This window comes from Rhipicephalus microplus, chromosome X, assembly GCF_043290135.1.
Source record: "Rhipicephalus microplus isolate Deutch F79 chromosome X, USDA_Rmic, whole genome shotgun sequence".
In the NCBI taxonomy this organism is placed as follows: Eukaryota; Metazoa; Arthropoda; class Arachnida; order Ixodida; family Ixodidae; genus Rhipicephalus; species Rhipicephalus microplus.
In genome coordinates, this window is record NC_134710.1 from 316338419 (window position 1) to 316356422 (window position 18004).

General features: G+C 46.7%; 1 protein-coding gene and 1 long non-coding RNA gene across 12 annotated transcripts in view; both read left to right on the top strand.

Annotated features, from left to right (window-relative positions):
* The first annotated feature begins 698 nt into the window (after positions 1-698).
* LOC142776236 (uncharacterized) lies at positions 699-3624 on the top strand. Of its 2 annotated transcripts, XR_012887388.1 has the most exons (5): positions 699-808; positions 1476-1535; positions 1599-1703; positions 1759-1872; positions 2168-3622. It is a non-coding gene; the product is annotated as an uncharacterized LOC142776236 (long non-coding RNA). The 2 variants fall into 2 exon arrangements; XR_012887387.1 differs by having other exon boundaries at positions 1476-1703; positions 2168-3624.
* An 11334-nt stretch (positions 3625-14958) lies between these two features.
* Positions 14959-18004, top strand: part of LOC119161307 (glutamine--fructose-6-phosphate aminotransferase [isomerizing] 2) — a 91223-nt gene continuing 88177 nt past the window's right edge. For 9 of the 10 annotated variants that reach the window (XM_075879527.1, XM_037413707.2, XM_037413710.2 and 6 more), the window contains exon 1: positions 14959-15167. In XM_075879527.1, the coding sequence (XP_075735642.1) occupies positions 15161-15167 (7 nt within the window). In that variant the 5' untranslated portion in view covers positions 14959-15160. The remainder of the gene's footprint in view (positions 15168-18004) is intronic. The other variant, XM_037413714.2, reaches the window with a different exon arrangement.

An 18004-nucleotide genomic window follows, 5' to 3' on the forward strand; every position in this document is an offset into this window, starting at 1 on the left:
AGCTTCACATATACCAAACTTGGTATTACGGGACGAGAATGGATGACGAAAGTATGTGACTGGTGCAAACATGATAATCATCAGGTGCGTGTCATGTAACAACACGACTTCAAGCCACGCTGATGATGCGCTCGCGGCCGTTTCACTAGCTTCACATTAACCAAGTTTTTTTAATTACGGGACGTGAATGAATGAAGAAGGTATACACGTGACTGGTGCAAACATGATAATCATAAGATGTGTGTCATGTAAGAACATGACTACGTGTCACACTCAAAGCACCAATACACTTTGACGGGGCCCGGCGCGCGTGTGCACCGGTGCGGTCTGGGTAGCGCAGTGCGGTCTGGGTGACGTCATCGGCGCGAAATGCAGCATGTCGCATATTGCGCCGGTTGCCGCTGGGCCGCGCCGACGGACGCTGGTCATAGAGAAAGAAGAAAACAAGAGAGGACACTCCGCGAAACCTGGCCTCAGAAAGTGCGTCACGATTACGTAATCAACTAGTGCTCTCATCAAACGTCATAGGGCGCAAGCGCAAAAAAAAAACTTATAATCAATGCAACAGAAATGTTTTCACAAAATAATAATTATACGCCCAAACTAGGTATGTTCTTTATACATAAAAACAATTTATTCAACACACCTTACGCGATTATTTTTCTTCAGCCGTACTGTCATAAACACCATCTACCCAGCGACAAGCCCATGCATGACTGACAGCACGGAGGAAGTGACTGACAGCGAGAAGCTTTCGTCGCTTTCGTCAACGTCGGCTGCGTCGGTGTTTTCAAGCGTGAGATAACAGGTGAGGCACGTTTTCAAGCGAAGCTTGTTGAATGACATGTTGTTGGTCTTGTTCGGTCATTTTTTTCAGAAAACGGTTACACCTGTGCGAATAAGACACCATGCAACAAACATAGAAAGATGCACACACACACGTTGCGCTTCGTGTGTGCGAGTTTGTTTCTTACGTGGCGTCTCATTCACGCAGTTGTAACCTTTTTCTGTAGCTTGTAAGGACGGGGAGGTACGCTAAAAAGAAAGTTTGCGGCTCTATGCGGCGGCTAGACGGGAACATTGTGCAACGTATGCAGTATAGCATAGGCGGCACGGCGTCAAGCCGAGGCGACGCGTGCTGCGTCAGCCACGGACGCGAGCATCTGTACCTTTCATCAGTGAAAGCTGGCACTGTTGATAATTCCAAAAATCACAAATTACTTGTTTCCTTGTTGGTGCCTTCTCTTTCCTTCCACGTTCTACCAATTTATGCGTTTGAAAGAGTTGTTTAAGTTTCCCCATGCTACAAGCTTTGTAACTTGTACCAACTGCACATATATGCAGATTTTCTGAGCGTCGCTTCAAATAGTTACTGTGACATGACTGCAGAAGCTGCACTGCAAGGTGCAGATGAGCTTCAGTTTGTGTTATTTTAAGCCTCTTACTGACAAATTGTCGTAATTTCATTTCTTCAGGACCTGCGGTAGAGGCTTCAAAAAGCGGCTCCCACACATTGAGGTGCCCCGATGAACAGGGTGCGTTCAGTGTCGCGATTTCTTTTTTTTTACCCAAATTGACTGTTGACCAAACCTCTGCAGGTGGCAGCTCCCTTGTAGCTGGTGAAAGAATTTCTGCTGACTTCGTCTTGCCAGAGAAAACCTTAACCAGTCGTTCAGCTGTCACAAAAAGAACTTGTGTGACCGGTAAGTTGTATGTTCACTTCAACACGAGAGTGGATTGATATTGAGACTTCCGCAGGCTGCTCGCAAGATTGTTCCGACAGCACTGTCCGAGGCACTGAACAAGCTTCACAAGACCCTCCAGAAGATGTCTCCGCCAACAGCTCCACGTCTGAGTGCCCTAGAGAAAATGGTGACTATGCTTTTATTGTAGCTGTTTTTAATGTGCTATTTTATGTTTAGGACATTCTGAGGAAACTATCCTCAAAAGGACACTACGTGTGCACTTACAAAATGTAAGGGTGGGCTCTCAGTGATTTTCATTTTTTTGTGCATTGTCAACATTGTGAATGGTTTGTTTTTAGGTAGTGGAATCGAAAACTTTGCACCACAGAAAGTTGTGCACCTTGAGTCTGAAAGAGCGAGGAAAGTGCTCATATGGGATTAGTTGTTCTTCGCTTTTACATCCATTTTTTTGTTTATTGCAGTGCGTTCCTGTGTGCCAGCGACAATGTCTCCATCAATGAAGTACAAGCAAACCATTAAACATCTGCAAGCCAAAGTAGCAGCACAGCGGAAAACTATCAAAAGACTGCCGAGACAGCCTCACCAAACTAACCACTCATTCGTTGCATACATTGTTTTGGTTACCCGCTATGAGGAGTAGGGACACTGTGTATTCGCTCGAAATGATTTGCATAACCTTAAAAAGAATGTTGGGTATCCTGTCTGTATTTTTGTAGCAAATGCGGGCGAACTGTACACTTTACTGTGGGTCGCTTGGTCACTGTGTATGCTTTATCTCTCCAGCTCAAGTAATATATCGATAACAAAACCGCTTGTTGAAATGTCTTCGAGCGGGTAAGGAACACAGTATGAAGTGGGCACAGTTCACGTTATCACGCTTTTTTGTATTTTAGCTTCTCATCAACCTCCTCATCTCGCCCATCAAAATTTTCAAAAGAATACCCAAACTTGTAGCGTTTTATGGGGCTGCGGACGCTGCCATTTTATTTTTATATAGCTTGTGAGTGATAACGTACGATGTAGAGCCTTTGTGAAAAATAATGAGCCAAAGTGGTTTCCTTGTGCTATTTATTAGCCCTGTAATACCGCTCTCGTAACACCAATTAAGGTCCACAATTCTGGATAAGTGATGACTACAATCTATTTTAGCTCGCAAGCGTCACAACAACACCCAGACGCAAATCACTTGGGATCTTAAGTTTTTGATGATAAGAAGAGCCACAAGACCTGCCAGTGTTGTAGCATAAAGTTTGTCTTTCACGTAGTGAGCAAGCTGCAAAGCCCTACCTTTCTGAGGACAAGCAGGCATCAAGTCTGCTTTTTTTTTTCATTTTGGGCTAGCTGTTCTTAAGCACAGCCAGCACACTGCAGCTTTGCCTTTCTGCTATATTGTGTCGTGTGGTTTCCGTGCACTCTTTTTTTTTATGCATTATTTTGGTTAACCCCAGGCGTGATTCGCGACTTCATTGCTGTGTATATGTCACTTCTTCCTTCTTCTTCAGCATTGTGCGCTGTGTTTTCGCCATAGATCCTTACTTACCCACGGGCCCGGTGTGTCATACTTCACCAATTTCTCGGCTTCTGCCAACTCTAGCGATGTGTGCGTTGTCTGTGTTCTCTCTGTATTTGTTACAATATTTGTTACAATTTATTTGTAAGGCGAGATGCATTTGTTGTCTGCCTTTGTCATATTGTGCTTTTTATATTCTCAGACTCTACCTTGCCTTTGAATAAAACATTGCGGATACTCTGTCTCTTTGACTGATATATACATTGATCACTTGTTCCAAAAGAACAAGTGATCAACAAGTGAACAAAAGAACAAGAACAAGCGCGATGAATAAAATTGTAGGCAATTATCACTACCTGCATATCTCTTTATTATAACTTAATCGAAATAAAAATAAAAATTAAAAATAAAAATTCAAAATTTGCGCCAGTGAAACCGAAACAGGAAGCGCACGCCACTTGCTCTCACCAACCACCAGGTGCGCTAGGGTCGATTGGGCCGCTGGGGTCTACGGGAGTGTCCACTCTTCACCTTTCTTTATTTCTCTATGCGCTGGTCCCGCCAGGCGTCAGACTATATATAGTGTGCTCACGTTTTGCTAGCGCAGCGTCGCTGTGCCCAGCGTGCACGCGCGTCAACGTTACGTCGGAGTGTATTGGGACATTCATGATGCGCTCGTGGCCGTTTCGCTACCTCCACATATACCAAATTTGGTATCAGGTGACGTTAATAGATGACGAAGGTCAATGACACGTTCAAACATGATGATAATGACAAGGAAGTCATGTACGACATAATTTACCTCCGCCTAGTAACGTTGTGCTCTTTTTAAAGTGACATTTCCACCTTCCTCATTCGTGATTCGCATACCATAGATTCCCACTGCACGCGGGATCTGCCTTTTTTTTGTGTGTGTGTGCATCTTAGCACATGGAGAATCCGGGGAGCGGTGTCTTGCAGTCGTATATATAGTTCGACGGGTGTCGCATACCCCACCGTTTAGTTCACCGCACTTTTACTGCAAAAGCTGTTATGAGATCACACGCCCCGCCATGGTGGTCTAGTGGCTAAGGTACTCGGCTGCTGACCCGCAGGTCGCGGGTTCGGATCCCGGCTGCGGTGGCTGCATTTCCGATGGAGGCGGAAATGTTGTAGGCCCGTGTGCTCAGATTTGGGTGCACGTTCAAGAACCCCAGGTGGTCGAAATTTCCGGAGCCCTCCACTACGGCGTCTCTCATATAGTGGTTTTGGGACGTTAAACCCCACATATCAATCAATGTTATGAGATCACTTTTCGAGTCACGCGCAGTTGCATGCTGTCCGCCGCCGGTGTCCATAACCACATCGCGCAAAAAAACCTTGCACCAATGACACAGTGGGGCTTGAACTCAGGTCCGCTGGGTGCCAGCCCAATATACTACCACTGAGCTATACCAGGTCTTGTGATTTGTTTTCAAACTTGCCTTAGGCAGGCTTGATGTTAGGAGAGCAATCGCGTTAATACGACTTATAAAGTATTTTACAACGGCGAAAGAACAACCAGTCGTCGCACAATGCGAATAGCGTAGCGAGTGGACCGTCCAATGCTCCAACCCATTACAAAAGCTTGTTCTTGTTTCTCTATTAACTGTGGCGGATACCCACTTCAGCCATAATTCCTCATTGTGGTCAGCCACTGCATGAACAGTTGGCACAAAATTCCTTGCAAGTGTTTAGCGAATACCACGCTTCTCAGAAGAATGACGAAAAATAGCATAGCGAATGTCGGCCTACTACCCAGAATTTTTTTTATTAATGCCGTAGTGGGTATCAAGCAAGTGTGCTTGCAACAGTCACCCATTGAATGTTTAGAAAAGGCTCTGAAAGGCCGCTCTGCTAGCTTTGGCTGTGGCTGTGCTGCTCCTTCTGCGCAGGCCTGGCGTTTTTTTTTTTCATTGCTCTCTCACACACGAACCGCGAGCTAATAAATAAATGCTCACCGGGCACACGCACATGTAGGCACATGCACTGTCATCAGGTTCATTTGTCTGGCGATTAGTTATGTGCCCGGCACAAGCGCCTGTCATTACAGAGCATATACACGCACGCTCATTTCAGGATGTCAAGCTGCCAGAAAACGACGACTCATGCAGAGTGTAAAAATGCCATCTGCTCCTTCTTTATATTTCTCTTGTGTCTCTTTTGTTTTCACCAGCAAAGAAAGCGCTCGGCTGTCATAACAGATTATCGTCTTCCGCCTGTTCTTTTTCTGTCAGTTTGATTGTCATGTGCTTTTCCTGGCTATTTTTTTATTATTTTCTTCTCTATCTCCCGAAGGTAGGAGGCACCTCGTACCAGCAGGCCACTTGAGCCGTTCTATTTGTGACATTGTGCCACATAATAATGTATGTAGGAATGTCAGCAGTTCCATTGAGAGCACGTGCTTTGAACAAACTAGGAACACCGGTAGGACCATTCTCACGGTGACTGTCAAAATATGGCATTGTCACTCAGGTCACTCAGCAATACACCGTACTCTAGGTGTCGACATAGTACATCTCGAACTCCTTGTGTGGTCGATGCTCGCCTCCGTGGTTTAGTGGTTAAGGGTCTCGACTTCTCATCTGCAGGCTGCAGGATTGAATCCCGGTCGCGGCAGCCTTATTTTCGATGCAGACAAAAATGTTAGACATTCGTATAGATAGATAGATAGATAGATAGATAGATAGATAGATAGATAGATAGATAGATAGATAGATAGATAGATAGATAGATAGATAGATAGATAGATAGATAGATAGATAGATAGATAGATAGATAGATAGATAGATAGATAGATAGATAGATAGATAGATAGATAGATAGATAGATAGATAGATAGATAGATAGATAGATAGATAGATAGATAGATAGATAGATAGATAGATAGATAGATAGATAGATAGATAGATAGATAGATAGATAGATAGATAGATAGATAGATAGATAGATAGATAGATAGATAGATAGATAGATAGATAGATAGATAGATAGATAGATAGATAGATAGATAGATAGATAGATAGATAGATAGATAGATAGATAGATAGATAGATAGATAGATAGATAGATAGATAGATAGATAGATAGATAGATAGATAGATAGATAGATAGATAGATACGTTCAAAGACACCGAAGATCACTAAGAAATGCTTCGCATTTAAAAGTGGCGCTCTAAGCTGGGCGACGCGCTAGAGGCATCGAACCCAGGCCTTCTTCGTATCATGCGGCTATTCGCCTACGGAGCCGTGCCAGGGATTGAAGCTGCTTTGTAACATGCGCCCCCCAAAAAATGCTATAATAATGCCATACACTAGGTGGAGTATCATTCACTCGTGCAATATTGCGTGGAAGAATCGTAGGATCGTACGAGGCACCAAAACATGTGAAATGAGCAACGAGTGGGTGGTTTCACCGCTGCCTATATCATTCCAATGTGTGCTAGTGCGTTTGACAACTTACGGACGGCTGTGTGTACTTTTCCAGTTCGCAAAAAAAAAAAAAACTAACTTCTGACTTAGCGAGCACTTCACACCTGTACTTGCAGTAGCCATTCTAGGATAGTGCCGTGCACGACATATTGGCCGTATTCAAATACCGCGCCCATCGCCGCGCAGGGAGCGCCGTGGCGCGAGCACCTGGCCGGACCCGGTTGTATGCGCCACGCGCTCGGGCGTTCTGGTGAAGAAAAAGAAAAGGGAATAGAGTTTCTTCACCTCTTGTGAGACAAGACACTCTAGAAAATACTGAATATATATCACTGTCGGTCCTCTCGTCAGTTGTAGCACGTTTACCAGCGGCAGCACCAGGCCCTGATGGTGTCACTACGAAGACGCTGAAAATCTTCTTGGATGTTGCTCCGAATGTGTTATTGGATACCGTAAATTATTCTATAAAACACTCTTGGATTCCTTCTGTGCGGAGCTCCACCGCAGTGATCTAGGGGCTAAGGTACTCGGCCGCCGACCCGTAGGTAGCGGGATCGAATCCCGACTGCGGCGGCTGCATTTCCGATGGAGGCGGAAATGTTGTAGGCCCGTGTGCTTAGATTTGGGTGCACGTTAAATAACCCCAGGTGGTCCGAATTTCCGGAGCCCTCCACTACAGCGTCTCTCATAATCATATGGTGGTTTTGGGACGTTAAACCCCTCATATCAATCAATCCTTCTGCGCGGACGGTTGCTAAAATAATACGCCTGCTTAAAGAAAATAAAAAGGGACTTACTCTAGACAACATTCGACCGATTTCGTTAACATACAATTTTGTAAGGTTAATTGAGGGACCATTTGGGACGAGATTAGGTGTACTTTACGATGTGCATCAACAAAAGAGCGGCACCTTCACCGACATGATCTTGGGGAACTGAGGGTACGACGACGATACATAACAATCACGACAAGGGCCCGAACTGATCTCATTGCAGTGCACATATAACCAAGCAAGGTCAACAGTGTTTGTAGATCGTGCTAAGCTAACGTACAAACAGGTAAATTGCGATAACAGAGCGGGACAAACCGCCCTTTGAGGACGAGCCTGACGTACGCGCACATGTCTTGCGCGCTTCAGCTGGTGGACACCAGGCGGCGACTCCACTCACTAGGCAGGCGTCATTTTTTGTGTTTCTGTCTTGACCACCACGTTTCAGCCTCGTGTGTTAGAACTACAAGCATGTAAATGTATATCATCGTCGCCCACGTTACAGCACATATGGCAATTTTATCACAATGATCAAGTGTAAACGCATGCATGCCGCGTTCATAAGCGTACTTTCCCATAGGCGTGCGCAGGTTTCCCTATCAAAAAGAGGAAGAGGGGCCGATGGGTCATGCCAGCGCCCTTCCCCTACTAAGTCATGAGACTGCACCGCCCTGTTAGGTGACTATAGAGAATTCAGTGGACACGCCCTCCTTCTCATTCATTCATTCATTCATTCATTCATTCATTCATTCATTCATTCATTCGGTACCCATGGCGGCAGAGGCTTTACAGTGGTGGAGGTGTTTACAATCGGTTTGGATGAAACACAAAACGTAAAAAAATGAAACTGTAACAACAAGTTGAAAACATATGTTACCCAAGCAGTATACAACAATGTGCCAAAAACACTACACGATTGGTTTAATCACTTTAACTGGAATAAAAATAACGGATTTAATGCCAGAGTATAACCGTTTTTTTCTTTTTCATGAGGTGTGAGTAAAAAAGAACAAAGGACAAGAAAAATAATAGATACAGTATAGCCGACAGACCGTGATAAGTACACATGGGTCATGGAAAAAAACAAAGGTAAAACAAATAATCACTTAAGCTGAGAAAAAAAAAACGCGTCATTTGAAACTACGTATACTGCGGAGACTAGCAGCGCTGCAGACTGTTGACTATTTCTCGCAAGCCGCATGGGCGCCGCCTCCTCGGTTGAACGAATGTTTCATTATTTTTGTACAGCACGGCGTGAGTAATAAGGTCATGAAACGTTGAACGCACCAACGCACCCATTTTCATGCTTACGTAGCTAGCGCAGTCCTCCCCCCTTATGTTCGCTTAGTTGCTAAAGATAGAAGACGGCAAGGCACTGCTGCCCATTATTGCTGCACCGAAACACACCCGCAAAATAGTCTGTGTTATTTGCTGAGTCATAGGTGCGCATAAGTGGTCATCTGTGCACTAGATTGAAATCGCTATACTCTTCTCTTGTTTCTAGGAATCGTGTGTTGTTTTCTCGCGTCTTGTTTATTCAACCGAGCGCCGCAACCACTGTCCACCGTAGTGGCACAGCTGTCGGTGTTGGGGGCCCGAAGGTCGCGGGTTCGATCCCGGTGTGGCGGTCGCATTTTGGCGGAGGCCCGGGTACTGCGCGATGCCGCTGCACGCTAAAAGAAAACCCGCGGAGGAAGGAAGGAGAGGGCATGCCCAGCCGGCGCATGGCGTAAAAAATGTGGCGGAAATTACGTCACGCGCGGCCATATTAGAGGATTTTAGTCTGTCCGGCACTCCGGTACGTTTTTGCGTATACCGGGTCACCGAAGGGCGTCAAGCCGGATAGCGTTGAAACGAGCTTTTTGCACTTTTAGCTCGTACCTAGAGGTGTGCGCCGAGGCGATTTCGACCGGCGGCGGCTTGGGGGTTGTTCAGAGTCGGCGGCGGCGTTGTCGGCGCTCGCTGGTTATTTCATCGGCGGCGGCGCGCCGCCATTGTGCGCAAGGCACAATGGTGGCGTTTTGTTATTATTGATGTAGTGCGGTGCGGCACCGTTCAGGTGGTCCAGCGGCGATGTGCGCGTTTTCCTGGGCCTCGCACCTAACCGTGGCGTACTGCAGGTGTTCTACAGCATCCATTCTTTTTGCCGCATTGTTAGCTGCGCGATTTTCCTCCGGTGGTGGTTGTAACCAGGTGTCTGAACTAGAAACCACGGAACGAGCACGCGCATACATACTCCGAATTTGCAGCGTCCGTCAAAATTATGCTGAAAAGCCATCATAGAATATAACGACTGTGCTCAAGAATTCGTTCAATGAATGCCTTGCAGGTTAGTGACGGTGATGCGGTGTTGCTTCGTATGACAACGGACGATAAATTTGCGGTCCACAGGCCCTTATTAAGACTGTAATCTAATCTTGCTTTTCATGTTCCTGTACAGTTACCACATGCTTCTGCGCATTGAAGTTCCTGTTCTGCTTCGGTTAAGATGCTCCCTCTTCGCAATATTGTCTCGCTCTCAGCAATATTGTCTGTATTGTAGCAAAACTCGTTAATATGTCTACACGCACCTGCACAAGGTAACTAGGTGCACCTCACTAGATGCATGTGCTTGTGCATTCAGAAGCTGACAAAGCCGTTCGAACGATGTTGACCAAGTGATGTTGACCTTTTCTCACGCATTCCTTCGGCTAACTTTCCCACCTTTCGCCTTAACGCGATCCTGGTTTCCGTTCTCCGTAGCTACTGGTGCGTGTGAATCACACTGGAGGCGTGTTCCCACGCACTTTCGGGTGGTCTTCGCTGCTTTCGTCCTAATGAAATCATGGCCTTTGGGATATCCGAAGGAACCACTGCGCGTTGGACAAAAGAGGGGTGAAAACAAAGAGGCCGGCGCAAATTCAACAGGCTGCCACGCACACAACCTCCACCGACGCCGACTTTACTGGCATAATTACGAACCTCCGGGTTTATTGCAGGGAAGACTTTTTTTTTCTTTTTTTATCGTTGTGTCTAGCCCACAGCCTGACCGAAAATTTCATAAAGCCTAAAGAGAAGCGCAAAAGGGGGAAAAAGTGATCTGAAAGAAGCTGTACTAATTTCGGTGCCTGGTTCGTCGCGCGGCAATGTCCGAAATATCATCTTTATTTTCACAAAGAACACATCAAATAAAAAAAAGCTTAACGTGCAACTTTCCGTGTTTATCGTAAACGCCGGCAGTGCGAGAGCACAACAGCCATACGCAGAGAATTTGTCAACCACATCGCGGCAAGACAGCGTGTTGAAATCTGTTCCGTTGGTTTCGGATAGCACCGGCGCACGCGGCGCGCAGGCCACGCGCTTTTTGAGACAGAGAGGGAGTCGCGCCTTCTGCTTCGCATTCATATGTAAACAAGAGAGGAGAATTCGCTCAGTCAATATGACCGACTTCCGGCTTCATCACGGCTTCACAACGAGTGACGTCAGGGCCTTTCCTTACCTTTCCTTCCTCCGTGAGAAAACCAGATGATGGACGTTCCTGGAGCCCTCCACGGCGTGCCTCGTAATCACATCGTGGTCTTATTGAGCGCAGATATTTTCTTATTTGCAAATATACGCAGAGTGTCTGATAAAATTTGAAATGTCTGTTTTTATATACTGGGTTGATACACATTGTGAATCGCCTGCAGCGCACACTCGCATACCACATGCCGTGAAATGATGGTATACGCCATAGCACGACTCCGGGAATAGATTTCATAAAGTAGGCGATAGGCATGACACGTTACTCATGCCATGACATTTCAGAACCGGTCGTCTTATACAAAGTTAAGTAGTTGATGCGAGAGCACTTGGTCGTGGGCGGTGAAATGGATAGATGTACAGATAGAATAGAATCGTGATTTCGGCTCATAATACTGTAGCATTTTATTAATTAACTTTGAAGTAGTGATCATAGCAAAGAAAAAGAGCGTTGCTTAAATCTATTGTCACAGAGAGATGATACGCTTTATTTTGGATTAATAACTTTATTCTGATTGCGTCTTAGTATTGTTCCTTCAGGAAAGTCTTTTATTTCCATAATTTAGGTCGCAGTAAGTATACACTGAAGATGTGTTGCTTATCAGGGATCCCGGGAAAAATTGCAATTCACACAAACAGGTTCCGCCTATAGTGGCTCTAAGCCAACGATCAACCCCAACAGCCTCTGCCAGAGCTATAGATTAACAATTACAGCAATAGCTGCGGCACTTGCCTTAACTGTGAAGAATAAGGGTCGGAAAGGATAGCCGGCTTTCCTACTCATGAATAATAGTCTGCCGCGTAAGTTTGAAGGAACTGACAACTTTTCGGAACGGGTGATTATAGATCCTGGTAGAAAATAAAAGACCATAGAGTGTTGTGACGGATTACAGCACCCCTTTCGCCATGTGAGTGACATTATTAATTTTACGTCGTGTTTAAAAGTAATAAAAGCTAAAGTACAAAAACCTGTGTATTGTAGAGCCTATATCAGAAGAGTCCTGAAGTTGCATTATAAGGTATGCCGTAGTGGAGGATTCCGGTTCATTTCGAACACCCGGGGTTCTTTGACGTGGCCTCTAGCGAGCATTTCGCCTCCGTGGAAATGAGACCGCCGCGGCTGCGGTATCGAACCCGCCACCTTCGGGTCAGAAGCCGAGCGCCGTAACTTCTCTAACACCTCGGCAGACAAAGTAACGAAAGGGCAGATGGATTCGCTCGCGCTATCAACATCCGAGTGCCGACGAAGCATATCGACGAATCTCCGACGAACTCGCGTGACATGTTCGAAAACAAACAACACGACCGCCAGGAAAATTGCAATCCGCGCCCGCACCTTGCCAAAGAAAAAAAAAGAGTCGTGATTGGCGCCGACTGTAAAACGAACACATGTAGAAATCTCTGTAGACGACACCACATGAGCCCAGTAGCATTGCCAGGGGGTGGCACGCCAGGCCCATGCACCTGCAGCCTCCAGCCGCGGAATGTTTTTTTCCCCATGACTGTGAGTAAAGTTCCACCATTTATCCATGGCATGCATAGATCAAAATGACCCTTTGCCTGCCCGCCTCCCCCCCCCCTCAAGATCACGGTCTCTAGATCAAGAAGATGCTCCCCCCCTCCCCCTTCCCCCCGAAAACAAAATTGTTCCTACGCCCCTGCAAAAGGCTGCGCACGGTATATACCCGTGGTGTGCGGCCCACTAGCTGCTGCCCGCACTTCTTGGGAATGCAGTTCACGGCTGCCGAACGTGAATTCTCCCAAATTGGGGCAAATGCCCAGAAACTGGCAGCGGGAGACCTGGATTGCTTGCACAGAAAGGGAGAGCGAACTCGCCCTTCTTAATCTAGCTCAGCGAAGCCCAACAAGGCCATTGGAGCCCTGGACAGAAAACGCCGCCCACTGGCCCTTGAATCTCTTTTACGCGAAGAGCGATTACAACTGCTGCTATACTGCTTGGTCTCCAAAATCTGATGCGAGAAACGGGAACGACGCATATGGGCGTTCAACTCATATTTGCGCGCCCCGCCGCGGTGGTCTAGTGGCTAAGGTACTCGGCTGCTGACCCGCAGGTCGCGGGTTCGAATCCCGGCTGCGGCGGCTGCATTTCCGATGGAGGCGGAAATGTCGAGGCCCGTGTGCTCAGATTTCGGTGCACGTTAAAGAACCCCAGGTGGTCAAAATTTCCGGAGTCCTCCACTACGGCGTCTCTCATAATCATATGGTGGTTTTGGGACGTTAAACCCCACAAATCAATCAATCAACTCATATTTGCGCCTCGCAAAGAAGACATTCTAAGCAAGTAGGTGATTGCGCAATAAGTGAACAAATAGATTGTAATTGGTGTGCACTTTACTTGATTATGTTACTTATTAAACAGTATCCAGCAGTGACATTGGTCCGTCACCTATGTATCACACTGTGTCGAATCCGTTCATGTAAACTATCATAGGTGGAAATCGCTAATGCGACACCTTCGATCAATTGTTGCGAACAAAAGAAAATGATATAGGACGCGTATTCCTGAAATATTGTTTCAATATGTAAGCAAGAAAAATTCTGCGTAATTCAGCCCAAGTTGACTCGGAAGGAAAACGCAGAAGGTAAAACACGAAATTATTAGCCATGGGAACAGTGGAGATTCGGGAAAGTTGGCGCAAGGTTAACGCTGACACTAGTAACCAACACACATGAAAGACGTATCAATGCTCATGTCGCCTATAATCTAACTGCGCGTCGAAATTAAGTTAAATATAGTTATTGGATAATTTAGGTCACAGGTAAGTAACGCGGTTTGAAGAGTCACCTTAACGTTTTGTTTCGTGTAATAAATATCTAGGTGTTCTTATACCTGTTTTCATGTCACCACATCAAGGCCATGTCATTATTTATTCGTAATATTCACTGAATATCACGACCTAGACGTCTGGTTGCATGCTCTTCACGACGCCGCTTCCTCTGGTCCAGACACCTTGCTGGGTTCGATCCCGGCCGTGGCTGTCACATTTCCATGGAGGCGAAATGCTATAGAGGCCCGTTGACACTGCGATGTCAGTGCAGGTTAAAGAACACATGACTGTCGAAATTCTCGGAGCCTTCCACTACGGCGTCTCTCATAGTCATATCATAGTTTTGAGATTGAGAACCCGAGATATTATTATAAAAAGCTTGCCTTCTTTTTTTTGACAGTAATTTTCCGCACAAATTAACATTAGAAGGGTTCATAATGGTAAGTATCTCTGTTTGCGCGCACACACACACACACACACACACACACACACACACACACACACACACACACACACACACACACACACACACACACACACACACACACACACACACACACACACACACACGGGTGCGCTAGTGCATGTATATTCTGGCATGTGTGCACTGCTTTTGTTGCCTGTTTGCGGCCCCATGGGCTCGTCAAGCTGTGTTCTTACTTTCTTGCCGGGGTGGCCTTCAGCATTACTTTGTGCGTGTTGTGAATAAAGCTTGAGTTTCTTTGATTAAACAGAAAAGGGAGAAAGGGATACGAACTTAAATAACGATTAGAATCATTGTAGCTATATAATAATGAAAGAAAAATGCAGAACCAGAGACGCAGTGAGCCTGCTTGAGTAAAATCCTTTTTGCGGTGAACGTGTTAACAGAATAAAATTCCTCGAAGCGCCAATCGTGTGTTTTTCGTCACAGCTTTCCATTAACGTTTCACTACCGGCCCACGCAGCATAAATCAAGCTTCGAACTTCTACTGCGTAAATGAAGATTGAAAATGAGCGAGCTTAATATGAGACGCGTTTTTCACATATGATCTGGCATCTCAAACAACAATCCGGCGACACTTGTCCTCATTAAGGAGCGCAAAGCTTCAAATCAAAATTGCACTGATTACATTAACGTCATACCACCGCAACCCACAACAAGTACACTTTCGGTTTCGGTTTCACTTTACGTCGTCTGGCAACGTTGTTGCCACGCCTTCAGCGCCTGGCTTCCGGTGACAACTTCCCTTTCTCGCGTGTACTCGCCGATACACATGTGTTTTTCTAGCGCTGCTCCGCGGTTTGCGTTCAGTATGCAGCTCGCACAGGACTGACGCGGGTTGCAACGGCACCGTCTTCGCCCCTTCGAAACGCTTCACGCGCCGGCAAAAAGGTCCACACCACTCGCCAACAACTTTTACTCGGCTGAAGAGGTCCCACTAAGCTGCGCCGAAGATGTGCGGTGAGGCCAACTTGCCGTTACTGGCGGTTTCCTTCGTTTGTTTCGCATATTTCAGCGATACTAAGTGCCACGTTGTGTCAAACGCCTGGCGCAGCAGCACCCGTCACGTCCATACACTGCGTGCCGGATCCCTGTCGCCCAGGCGATGGCCAATCTTCTTTTATAACCAGCGCTGTATCTTTACGGCTCTGCCCGCACATGAGCTATCCACGCACAAAATCGCGGTGCTGTCTTCATTTCAACACTTGACGTTACTGTTGCTCGTCGTTGTGTCACTAGTGAACGTTGGAGTTAAAACGCGTAACGGTCGCAAGATGAGTTGGGGGCAATGTTTCGGCACCTTCGAGCATCGACTAGAACGCCAATAAGTTGCCGTAAATCGTTCGTATGCGTTTGTGTTTCGTTACGTCTAGCTTTCCGAGGTAGCAGAATCGCGTTAAAAGAACAGACACGATTTGACGCGATTTTGTTGGTCGTGTGTGCTACTCTTATGTGCGGATAGCCATCTGTGTCTATGCAAATGCGCTAGCGTTGGCCCAGCGCTGTACCATTGATCCCGTTTTGACAAGCCAGCAGTTGCTGTCACGCCGGGTGGCGTTATAAGTCACGACGCGAGCGGTTTCGGCCCCGCTCTATTGACGGGCTTTCGCGATGCTGACTCGTGTCCACAAAGCACACCGTTCGCGCTCCCTTTTCACTTTCATCGGCTTTTGTTACGCGATAGTCATTTCGGTGGGACGTCGTGCAATAATGGTCGAGCGTTCCACTCGCCGCGATTCTGCAGTAGCGAGTGTTGCATAGTGACCCATTTAAAGCCTCGATCGTTTAGGTTTTGCTTTCGTACTGAAAAAAAAAAAAAAAAAAAACGGAAGGGGGAAGCCAGTCATCATCGCTGGCACGTGATGTGTCCTACTGGCAGGACCGGTTGTATAGGAAGCTGCTTACTTCCGACCAGCAGTTAAAAGAGAATCGAGATTTCGTGAATGTGGAGCCTGCATAATACGAGACCTAGTTTTGCGTAGACATGTCTTGGTATGCGCGGTCTCTACTCTTTTAATTATTGTCGCTAGTGAACATGGCAAACAATGTTTGACTTGCCTGCAGAGTTTTCTTAGTGCCCCATCCCGGCAAAGCACCGTAGTTGTGGTTTAACAGATTACGTAAACAGTGCGTACGTTAAAACTGGTGTAACGAGATAAACGCAATCGATGTATCAATCTGCTTTTCGCCGGAAAACGGTCATCATTCCGAAACGGATGCGTTCGCAAAACTGTTTTACAGAGCCGCGCACCCCTGCAACTGTCAACTATACATATAATATAAATGAGATCGCACTAGCGAAACCACGGATCCTGAAAACGTCCTTATCGATAATGTAGTTCGTAAAGCTACCTTTATTTTGTTCAGCGGGCTGTTCATTAAACTGTGATATCAGGGCGCAGTTATGAGCGTCAGCTGCCCGTGGCGAAGCGAAACTAGCAAAAAGAAGGAAAATGCGCGCCTCTTTTCAAAGCAACGCGCTCGCTATTCATTGGAAGGAGGACAGTGTAGTACCACGTTCCGTTTCATCGGCGTGGTTACGTGCGCGGCGGATATGGGTAGGGGCTGTAATCGTACCCGTGTGTCGCGCTGCACCCGGTGTGAATGTGGCTGAGGGCGAGATCGCGACGTGGAGGCTGGCGGACGGTGTCTGGTGGCGCAGAGACCGGGTTACCGCTCTCGTTCTTCCGAGCGGTCAATGCAACGCGCACTGCTAGATTCTCTCCTTATCGGCGCTCAAGGTGATCCTCTGCCGCCGACACACCAAGGCCGGCTTTCCTTCGGCTGTGTACACCTGGTTTAATTTTTTGTTTGTTACTTATGAAAAGTCTCAGGTCAGCAGCAACCCCGAGGAATGTGGCCAAGTCTTCGCCACCACTTTCTACGGGCGTCAAAGGCTTTCGGAGAGGGGGATGGGGCATCAGAAACTGAAATAGATCCGGATTCTATGCACATGGTCGCCACCTTTGCCGGTTACTACTGCGGAGGTTCGGCTGGTTTGCACGGAACCGGATTGATGGGCCCCGTTGGGCACTTTTATTTTTTTTTTTTCCCTTTCAACCTCGACTGTGCAGAAACTTTATTTGTAAGGCAATCAACTTGTCGCAGAGAACCGGTACAGGAGCAACATTATTTCTATCTCAGGAGCCTGCCTATTGCCTTAGGCATCCTGACCTTCTTTGTGCAAAGGCTTTTGCGGCTTCCTTCATATAGTATAGCAGCAACATTGAATGATATATCGTTGAGGAGCCCTGCTGCCTAAGATAGCTTAAACATACTCTGCTCAGCTTTTACTGATGGTTCGCGGAACCTACCTGAAACATGCTGACCCCTTCCCGTTTGTGTTTAAAAAGGAAAAGGTGACCTTGCATACGTGCTTGCACAAGCTTAGCATTATTCGGTGCAGCTACAGAAATTTCTTGCGCAACCACATAAAGCCACCCGTCACGCCCCAGGTGCGGCGGAGCGCTCTTTTACACTTTTTTTTTCTTGCGACTGTGAACGTGCATTTTCCACTATGAATTTGTTGTGCGAGTTCTTCAACCAACCCTCGCGTTACTAATGTACCGATTTTAGTATTTGCAAGTGCACATGATGTGAGCAACGCGTTTGCTAAACACGCACGCAGCTCTGCGCGGGAAAGCTGAAGGGCGGCTGACTGAACGCGCCATCCCAAGACGTGCGCACCCGATGGCACTTGATTTCAAGAGCGGTATAAGGTCACCGTTTCAAACTTTGAAAAGATTAGTGGCCTGACGTCTTGCCTATCACGTTAACCTTTGCGTTTGAGACTGCCG